Raw genomic sequence first — 10,604 nt, 5'->3', positions numbered from 1 at the left:
TCATCCGAATCATCACACTGTAGGTGATCCGAGCTCCAGTCAGCAGGAAGGACGTCATCGTCGTCAATGTCCTTTGATCCCGACACTTCCTCTTCTACTGCTACACTTCTATTGTCAGCGTGACCAACATGGTTGGGCATGCCACCGCCACTAAGAGCATCTTCAACTTGGAACACGAGTTGCTCTAACTCCGTCACAATGGTGTCGACCTCCAAAAGTGCTCTGTTGAGCTCCATGGCAGCAGGGGTGTTGTCTAGACTCAAGTTGTCATTGGCCACCTTTTTCAACGCTGCAGCCGCCTCTTGCACATAGTCCTACATCTTCGACACAAGAGCTGCAAGCGCTGCGACGTCCATCTACAAGCACAGAGAAAGCACTTCGGCGACCTCAAACTGTGGCAATGAACGTATAGACTAAAATAGAAGCTTACAAGTATAGCAACGATCATAGGTTTGGAAATCCGGGGTAATGGAGTCTACCACTAAGGCAACAACTACAGTCAATCAACTGTGGATAGGATTGTAAGTTCCTGATACTATGGTTTCACTTAGTGAATGGATGCAATTCAATTGCTATACTTACCATCACTGATTAAGTAGTAAATAAATGAATTACAATAACTGATTATGACTACACTCTAGGCATCACTAAAGCAACAAAAGACAAGGCAGTATAGACTGAACTCCAACTTGTTTCGTACTAGTAGGCTGGAATACACTATATTTAATTGTAGTATCATACACGGGATAGAAAACAAAAATTAACTAGTAAAGGGATATGGGTGAGAGATGACAACTCGAGTGTGTACAACTGTGAGTCTCAACTAAAAGCCTGGAACAAAGATGACCTGATTGCATCACTTGTAGGGTGTGGCCCTGGCTGCACTGACCTGCATTCTAGAGAGAATTTTTCCATCCTCATCCCAATATCCTTTTTCCCTTTGTACATGAGTTCATTTAGATGCTCCTGTTAGTTGACCGCATCCTATTTTTGATGGTTGTTTCTTTGACATGCACACTTAGCTCAAGGATATTCCCACAAAATAGCGAAGTAGAGGAGCTTGGAGGCGATCGGCATGCAAGAGGGGAAGGGGACTGAGAGTAGATGCGGCGAATTCTTACATCTCTCTCTCTCTCTCTCTCTCTCTCTCTCTCTCTCTCTCCCTCCCTCCGGCAGCGATCAACCCTAGATCTGGCCGTCCGCCCCGCAAAGAAGTCGCTTTGGGAACCCATGACTTATCAAAGGCTTGGCGAGGACCATGGTCCTGCTACTGCGGCTGAGCACACCGACGGTGGGGAACTTGGGAGCTCGGCCACGGGATCTGAGGTAGCCCAGTCGTCAGTTGCGGGGGACGATGCGTCGTATGCCCGGTCATCGGATGTTGTTCGCTTCCATCAGCCATCGAAGCCACCCATCTCGCCTCCACCAGGGCTCGCTAGATCCCCTTCTGCTGCTCTGCGGGAGGCATGAACCATTCACAAGTCTCGTCATGAACAGTGAAGTGGACGTCGCATTCCTTCGCAAATTTGCTATCGCCGGTCCCCTCCTCGCATCTCTATAGAGCTCAAACTCTGCTGGAGCCAAATTACGGGGTGACACCAAGTGACATACGACATGGATACCGGTCTGGAGATGGATACGAGTTCTGCTAAAGATGGCCTAACAGGCTTTGACATAAAGCTACAATGCCACACTTGAAGAAAAAGAATCTAAGACATGTACCTTTGCCAACAGACTATATGGAAAGAACACTGCTTTCCGATCTGCACATCCTCTAAGAGCAACTTCAACAGACTACTCATATTTGACTCTCTATTTCTCTTATTTGAGAGCTCCTCATCCAGATTTCACCTCTTACTTCTCAGCGCGCTTCAACCGACCCCTCATTCAGGTTTTAGTTTTTTAATTTACCCGGAAGTTTCGAGTTCTACCCGAAAGTTCCGATATTAGGTTTGACCGATCATTTAATCCATCGCTAGTGGCAAACAGTGATGAGGTTCAGCCAGAGATCTGTACTAGGAGGACCAGCGTGACGAGAGGAATCCATTTTAGGGGGTGGCAGTAGCATGCACGCCGGCGACGGAGGTCCACGGTGGCAATGGCGGCGGCGGCTGTTGAGTTGCACGTTAGTGCGTGAGGGGGGCCAATAGTGTCACGGCGTGGATAGGGGCTTGGCTATGACCTCCTACTATGGAGTATGAGGAAGGAGAAATGAGGGCTTCTCAAATCTAAAAGGCTGAATGGGGGATCATTAAAGAGAATTTTTGATCTTTTCCTCTCAAAAATAGGATATGGGATTGAATAAGGGATCAGTTAGAGTTGCTCTAAAAACCTTCCGCCCGTGGGGCCTTCGGCCAAAACGCATCAGCCGAGTGGCAAGCGGCGACCGCGTCCTTCGCGGCAAGGGCAGCAATGCTAACCAGGGCCTAAGCGATGGCGTGGAGTAGAGCAGGTGGACGGCAGCAATGATAACCAGGGCCTAAGCGATGGCGTGAAGTAGGCCTAAGCTTCAGGATTTTGGGAGGCGGTGGCTTGCAGGCCTAACGAGGAGAGTCCAGATGAAAGCCAACTTAAAAACGTCGACAACTTCTCTCTGTTTTTTCTTTTATCTCAATAGCGCATTTTATAGTGTTTAAATATCCTCGCTTCAAAGTCTGTATTAAAAGTGAGGAGTCAAACATAATCGTTTCAACGAGCACTGCATATTCACAGTCTCCGATCGTCTAACTGGATTACGGATCAAAAAGTTAAGTTTTGCCCTCGAAACTTCGCCCCGTTAAACACTTTATTTCTAAAACATTCACGATTTATTTCGTTAATATTTGGGTATTCCATGCCTGCAGCCCACAAAGGCACAACACAAACCCAATGGCGCCAAGTGGCGGGCCGTTTGAATTCCAGGTGTAAACGCAGACTGGAAGCCCATAAACCATTCGGCCTACTTCGTACCCTCCAAAAGGTCAAAAATCCCATCCATTCCCAACCCCGACCAACGCCGCCGACGCCGCCGATAGGCCGCCTCCCATGCCCGCCGACGAGCTCGCGGCTGCTCAGCGCGAGGCGCGCCCGAGCTCTTCCACACTCTCCCAAGCCGTAGGCCTCCGCGTCTCGCCTCCGTCATGAGCCCCTTCCCCGCTTCGGATGCCCTTCCGACCGCGCCTCCCCCTCCGCCGCCTCCTCCTGCCTCACCTCCGGCGCCGCCCTCCCCTATCACCCGCGCGTCCGCTCAGACTTCTATCGTACTCCCCCGCCGCCGCTGCAGCAGCCGCTATGACGGAGTCCGAGGAGGACGCGGTTGGCTGTAGGGACGCGCCGCTAGCCCCTCCCCGCGTCGGCGGGGCGGGAGGAGGAGCGCCTGGGTGTGGCTGGGAACGGGAGGGACCTTTGGGGGAGGATAAGGCGGATCTCGACAGGAAGGCCGCGATCGCCGCGCGGTTCGGGCTCTGCCATGAGCTGCTGCGGCAGAGGAGATGGCGGGAGATGCGCGGCAGCTTGGTGCATATGGTGAGCGATCAAGGTGAGCTCGGCGTGGGCTTGTGTGTTAGTTTGACTTGTGTATTTCTAATAGCGTTTGCTCTTGGGAAATATATGGAAATGCAATCATTCATCCATTACTTAGCTGCAAATGTTTAGCTAGTCGTGTGCTAGATGAAAACCGTAGAGATGATTGTTAGTCCAACTCCCACCATGGGTGAGCGAGTCATGATGAAGATTGGGCACACTAGAAGTGTGAAAGAGGCATAGAAATGCTATCTATAGTTTTGAATTTTGATTGTACTAGAAGTTAAAACAAAATCACTAGTAATCTAGTATATAAAATTTTTCCTTGTTGCATATTGTTGCTTTAATATACTTATATTTTCTCTTTTACATGATAGTTTGTTAGCTACAAGTGATTATTTCATCTTCAGTAGTATCTCTCAACACATATAACCATGGAGAACATTGAAAGTTCATCTTTTCATGTTTAATTCTATCATATTTTATACTGTAGGATTAGGGTCTGCACCGGCTCTTTGTGACATCTTGTGGAACGGATTTGGAGAGTGCAATTTGAGCGGTATTGTGTGGGATGCTCTAGCAACTAGTTATGCTAGAGCACAGATGATTCACGATGCTCTTTATGTTCTTAGTAAAATGAACAGCCTAAACATGCAAATCTCAGTATCCACCTACAACAGTTTATTGTACAGTCTAAGGAAGACAGACGTGGCACTGGAGCTTTTTGAAGGAATGGAGTCATGTGGTGTCTCCCCCAGCGATTATTCCCATAGCATTCTCATAGATGGCCTCTGCAAGCAAGATAAAATTGGAGAGGCTTTGTCTTTCCTTCAGGCGGCAAGGGAAGGGGGGGAGTTTAAACCCTTGGTGATGACATTTAACATTCTTATGTCTGCATTGTGTAGTTGGGGGTTTATTCAGGCTGCAAAATCATTTTTCTGCCTCATGTTGAAGTATGGATTAAATCCGAACAGGTATACGTATTCAACCCTTATACACGGTCTATGTAAAGTAGGTTCTCTGGTTGAAGCATTAGATATTTTTGAGAGAGTGAAAAAAGAAGGAATGGAACTTGATATAGTCACCTACAACAGCCTTATTAATGGCTATCGCTTGCTCGGTTTAACAAAAGAAATCCCAAAAATAGTTGAGATGATGAGGTACCAAGGTATTGAACCCGATCTTGTTACTTATACTATACTTATTACTGGCCTTTGTGAAGGTGGTGATGTTGAAATAGGGATGAAGATAAGAAAAGACATCTTAGACCAAGGGTTGCAGTTGAATATTGTCACATATAGCGCCCTTCTCAATGCTCTCTTCAAAAAAGGTCTATTCTATGAGGTAGAAAACCTACTTGGTGAGATATGCAGTATTGGTCTGGATATGGATGTCATTGCATATTCCACCCTCATCCATGGGTACTGCAAGCTTGGAGAAATTGGAAGAGCTCTTCAAGTATGCAATGTGATGTGCCATTCTCAGAGGATAATGCCAACTTCACTAAACCATTTATCTATTCTTCTAGGCCTTTGTAAGAGAGGGCTGCTTGTTGAAGCGAGGTGGTATCTGGAAAATGTAGCTAGCAAATACCAGCCAACCGATGTAGTGCTCTATAATGTTGTTATTGATGGTTATGCAAAAACGGGTGATATTGGTAATGCTGTTCGGCTGTATGATCAGATTGTTGTAGCTGGTATGTGCCCAACCATTGTCACATGCAATTCTCTTCTATATGGCTATTGCAAAATTGGGGATCTGCATATGGCAGAGAGTTATTTTAGGGCTATTCAGTTAAGTGATCTGCTGCCAACTGCAGTTACGTACACTACCTTGATGGATGCACTCTCTGAAGCTGGGAAAGTTCATGCCATGCTAAGTCTTTTTGATGAAATGGTTGTAAAGGGGATCAAACCAAATGCAATAACTTACAGTGTAGTTATTAAAGGACTTTGTAAACAGCTCAGATTCCATGATGCTATGAGTGTTCTTAATGATATGCGTAGAGGTGTTGTTAATCCTGATCCAATAACTTATAACACGCTTATACAAGGTTTTTGTGAAGCACAGAACATCCAGATGGCTTTCCACATATATTATTGTATGGTACATGACAGTATGGTATACTGCGATCTGATGCCCACACCTGTTACTTATAACTTGCTTATTAATGTGCTGTGCTCAAAGGGACAAGTTATTCACGCAGAAAGGCTTTTGGAATCCCTCAGAGAAAAGGGCACTGACCTGAGAAAATTTGCATACACAACACTTATCAATGCTCAGTGTGCAAAAGGGATGCCTAACAAGGCCATTGTGTGGGTTGGTAGGCTTTTAGATGCAGGGTTTGAGGTGTCTATTGAAGACTTCAGTGCTGCAATCAACCGACTATGCAAAAGTCAATTCACCAAAGAAGCCCTCATGCTCGTACCGATTATGCTATCTGTTGGTGTTTATCCAGATATTCAGCTATACCGTGTGTTGGGTGCAGCTCTACGGAAAAGAAATGAGTATTTCTATCTACCCATATTGCAAGCACTTGCTATTAAAACTGGTATTTAGTACCTTGAGCGTGTAAGTGAGATTGCCTGGTCGCTGTCCTTTATAGTGTACATCTCACTGACTGACTAATTCTTGTTTTATTTTATATCCTTGGTTTTTGATCTGCAGGTGTTCAGTTGCAATATCTGCTATGTTTGGATAGATGGGGATTTAGGACAAAGATGGCCACAGGCAACGTCAGGATCAGTATTGCTGTGCCGAATAGTAAGGTTAAATAAAGTTTTTCATCCCTTAAAGAATGCTAAGAGCCTAAGATTATAGTTAATATTTGGTTTAGCACCTTTTTTTGTTCTTTTGGCAGTGCTTGTACGAATACCTATCGTATAATGATCATGTAGTACAATTGGCAACAGTGAAAATACTTAGGTAACCATGTTACTGTCCACTATCTTTTAGCTTTGTAGATAAATGTTTATAATACTGAGCTCTTGTCATGTCGTTTGAATTCGGAGCTATATTACTAGCACTACATTTTGTCAGCTTTGTCAAAATATTGATCCTTAATATTTCTCATGGCATGCTTGCATGTATATATGGAAGGCACATATTTACACAGGCAAATGGACACTTGCGCACAAGCAAATATTCAATTGCCTAATTAAACCATATGTATCACATGAAATGACTTGTTTTATTTAAAAGAAAAGTGTAACTTTACTTATTCATTCTTTAACCTTTTATCAGGGGAGATGTGCAATCCTGAGACCATATTTACAGTGCAATGGTGATGCAGAGGTGGCGAGGACACTAATGTGCTTATTTCTAGGTAGGTCAAAGATACCCATTCCTCCCTTGGCTGTTTATACGAACTTATTAGCTCTACTTAACTCTTTATATGTTTTTCACTTCATAGAATTGCTTATATTTCTTGGCAGGTGAACATGTTCTTTATATTTAATGCCTACATCGCAATGAAGGACATTAGTTGGATTCTCTTTTAGCTGTAAAAGCACATAACTTTTGTAATAGCTAATAAACTTCAGATCTTTGATTGTACTGTGCAATATCTTGCTATTATTACCAGAAATGAAGTTTTGTATATCCTTGTAACGATCATCAAGTATACGAACATGGTATACTGTCTTACTAGGGATAGAAATTAAAAGAAAAGAGAAAGTTGTACTACATGTCATTTCATACCTTATAGTATTGTTCCCATTCAAGAGTCAGAATATATGTTTTCGATAAACAGAGTTTAGGAGTCTTACTGTACTTTGTGGAAAAATATTTGTTCTCTTGTTATTAAATCCATTAATGAGACAGGTAGGTAGACGGCATTAAGATGAGTCACCATGGACCGCCCTTGGCGCATCGGTGGCTGCAGTGAGCAATGAAGAAAGGGAACATGACTGTAGGAGGTAACAGAGAGTCTGAGGTAAACAGTGCATCGTCACCATAAGCTGACTGGAGGTGCGGATCTGGGAACTATTTCAATCCGTCTTCATGATGTTCACAATATTGACATATCACTTCAACATACTGCAGGATGCGAAATGTGTTTCAAACTTTCAAACATGCCAGGTGCCAACAAGATGCCAAACCAGTTGATTTTTGTCGTCACAATTCTTTGGTCACTCAGTGCTCACTGTGCGGGCATCCTCACTGAAAACCAAGTTGATCCGAGGGAATCCATGAAGCATGAAAATCACATACTTGTCGGATGCAAGAGGACAAGGCCAAAGGCTAGCTCTCCCACCGAAGGGCATATGGGCAGGGTGGCCCCGGGATCTCACGTTTAAGTCCCAAAGCCTAAACTGCAGGGCTGGTCAGGTTGGTGCTTGTCTACTAGCCCTAGCCATCTTTTCTATTTTGTCTTTTGGGAGATTCTTATCAAGTTCTCACACACTTGCCTGTTGATGTTGTACGGTCAGTTTTGCAATCAGATCTATAGCACTTGTTTTAGTGTGTACAGGATAGACAACAGCTCAGGCTTGTCATAACTGTCCTGAATATAAAGTTCCGAGTAGCGGTAATGTAGTCTTGTCATGTGAGTAAAATGCAGAACTTGGTAAGCATGGATGTGGATTTTCGCCGATGTGTAATCTCTCTTTTTATAGGAAAGAAACCAGTGACAGTTGTTTTGCTTATCCATCGGTCAAATTTCCAAGATGCCTGTAGTGCCCAGCAAGGATTGGGAAGCTAGAGATATCCAAAGGGCACGGACATGGATTGGCGCCAAAATGTGGAGCTGAAGCCCAGCGAGGTTAAGGGCCAGGTACTAGGGGACAGGCTTCCAAAGTTAATTTGATAATTTGTCGGGGCACATTTGACCATGGTTAAAAAAAAAAGACTTGCAATATATCAGGTGCCTGAAAACAAATTAAATCTCAGTTGACGATCTCAACTGTCGGATCAACATTAGAATCATCTCTTCTTCCTCCCAACGGAATCATTGCCTTCTTCTCCTGACACTGGCTTGCTCCCTTGCTGCCTCCCGTCTACTTCTAGTTGTCTCTAGCGGTGTCTCTCTTACCTCATCTGGAACTCTCTCCGATAGTGCCTTTGCTGCTTCGTCCTCGTACCCACCACCTCCGTCGGGCTAGCCTACCGTCCACCGAGAAGCGGCAGTCGCCAATCCAAGAGTGCTAACCTTGCCGCCACCAACCCGTCATCCTGCCAACCTGGGAGGCGTGAAAAAATAATCATTATTATGCTATACGTCACTATACTTTGGTCAAATTCGTGCCAAGCTAAATTCGTCTGAAATTTGCAGCTTTCCAGTTTCCATCTCCAACTTAAAAATCATCTTATAACACGGCCATATCCATGAAATGAACCTACACAGTTCGTGATCCATACTATGCCGAGCTTTCCAGAGGCAAGATGCGTCGTGCATTTAAACTATAAAGCCACGAATATATTTGGTGTTGAGCAACACATCCAACGTTTTTAATCGAATCCAACACCTCCCTACGCGTTTTGTTTGATCCGCGCCCTGTCTTCTTGTTTTTTCCTGTATAGAAATAATCGATCATGTTCGTATATGAAAATAATTATTTGGCAACCTCCAATCAACTTAGAAACCTGACATTACAAAGTATTAATACACCATTATTTCTTTCTATCTATATCTAATAACTATAATCAATATATATCTTTTATAATAATTAGATATAAAATACAAAAGTTATACATGAGCTTTTTATATCTACTATAAGTCTTAATCACACGGTTCAAATTTGTTGATCCCCTCCCCCAGCCAACAACCAATCACCTCACATGTCTCTCATGGTCTCGTTCAACTCCGAGCCATTTTGCTATGCTGCACGTCAGAGGTTAACTTGATCTCATGTTCTTTCCTTTCTTTCTGTTATTTTATTTTTATGTGTAAAGATTGGTATGTTTTCGCTATCTTAACTTTAAAAGTTTTAGATACATTCTCCTTTTTTTTTCAATTATTTTTTCCCTAAAAATTGTTATTTCTATTATAATATTATTGATTTTATGTCTGTAAGTATATGCGTGGTTACTGGTATGGTACAATCAGCAGATCGATGGCGTTCTCAGAGCTGGCTACCGCGAATTCTCTGCTCCACTCTCCTCTGACCGCGGCACATGAGGAGCCAATTCTTGGTGTCCGTCCGAGGCAGGGCTCCGGGCGGGGCAGAATCATGGGCCAGGCGCCGCGCCGGCATGACGGTGCATGTCCCGACCGCCGTGCACGCCCCAGGAGGAGACAGCGAGCTTCTGGCCGGCGGATCTTTCTGCTGCCGCCGTGCAGCCGCAGTCGGTTCGCCCAATCACACGCATAAGCTTGACGAGTCGGCGATCCACAGCCTGCTGTGGCACGACGGGCGCAGAGGCAACGAGAGGTGCCCAACTGCCCATGAACGTTGAATCCCGGCTGGGCATTCGTAGGCGCGAAAGTGTATGTACAGAGCACCGTTGTGTACTTTTTACGCAGTTGCTACACAATAAAGAATGGTGAAATCAAGATAATAATTGGAAAAATATCATTAATCATCCCTTATTAATGTATGTTGTTAATTGTTTCTTTGGAATGCAGGAATCTCACGTGAATTTTGCCCAAACTTCATACTAGAAAACAGCTCGATTTCCAGGCTCCAATCAAGCATTCCAGCTCCTGCGATCCTGCCCATCATTCCCGTTGAGCCGACGCCCGGCGCGTCCGCGCACGGTGGGGGGTGAGTCGGATGGCCGGGCCAGTGAGTGGTTAGTAGCCCGCCTTGCTCCCTACTCGATCGCTCGACGGAAGGAGCCCGACCGTGTTGCTGTCTGGAATGATGCCGAGCAGGCAGAGGCGGCAGGCAGGCAGGCAGCGCTGGATGCCTGGCGTCTCTGTCGCGCGGCTGCCGGCCGGGGCCGCCGCGTCCGGGTCGACCTGGCCGGCCCCTTCGCTGCTGCTCCCGGCTCGGCCTGCCTCCTTATCTGCTCTGTCTCGCACCTGGCCTGCACGCGCCAGAGTGTGGCGGTGTGGCCAGCCAGGCGCAGCGACCATTGCTCGTTGTCGCTGCCTGCTTCTGCTTGTTGGTAAAAAGTGATTCATTAGCTGATCGACCAGGCTTCGTCCATCCATCCTGGTC

General features: G+C 45.3%; 1 protein-coding gene across 9 annotated transcripts; it reads left to right on the top strand.

Annotated features, from left to right (window-relative positions):
• The first annotated feature begins 2,963 nt into the window (after positions 1-2,963).
• LOC133907086 (putative pentatricopeptide repeat-containing protein At1g13630) lies at positions 2,964-10,188 on the top strand. Of its 9 annotated transcripts, none has more exons than XM_062349100.1 (7): positions 2,964-3,517; positions 3,995-6,072; positions 6,169-6,269; positions 6,745-6,830; positions 7,328-7,470; positions 7,546-7,830; positions 10,067-10,188. In XM_062349100.1, exons 1-2 carry the CDS (start codon positions 3,142-3,144, stop codon positions 6,058-6,060), a joined length of 2,442 nt encoding a protein of 813 aa, XP_062205084.1. In that variant the 5' UTR covers positions 2,964-3,141; the 3' UTR covers positions 6,061-6,072; positions 6,169-6,269; positions 6,745-6,830; positions 7,328-7,470; positions 7,546-7,830; positions 10,067-10,188. The 9 variants fall into 9 exon arrangements, with proteins under 9 accessions (XP_062205084.1, XP_062205082.1, XP_062205081.1 ...); XM_062349098.1 differs by lacking the exon at positions 10,067-10,188 and adding an exon at positions 8,169-8,477; XM_062349097.1 differs by lacking the exon at positions 10,067-10,188 and adding an exon at positions 8,118-8,477.
• Positions 10,189-10,604: the final 416 nt, after the last annotated feature.

Source organism: Phragmites australis, chromosome 24 (assembly GCF_958298935.1).
Source record: "Phragmites australis chromosome 24, lpPhrAust1.1, whole genome shotgun sequence".
NCBI lineage: Eukaryota > Viridiplantae > Streptophyta > Magnoliopsida > Poales > Poaceae > Phragmites > Phragmites australis.
This window is presented reverse-complemented; position numbering and strand designations above follow the sequence as displayed.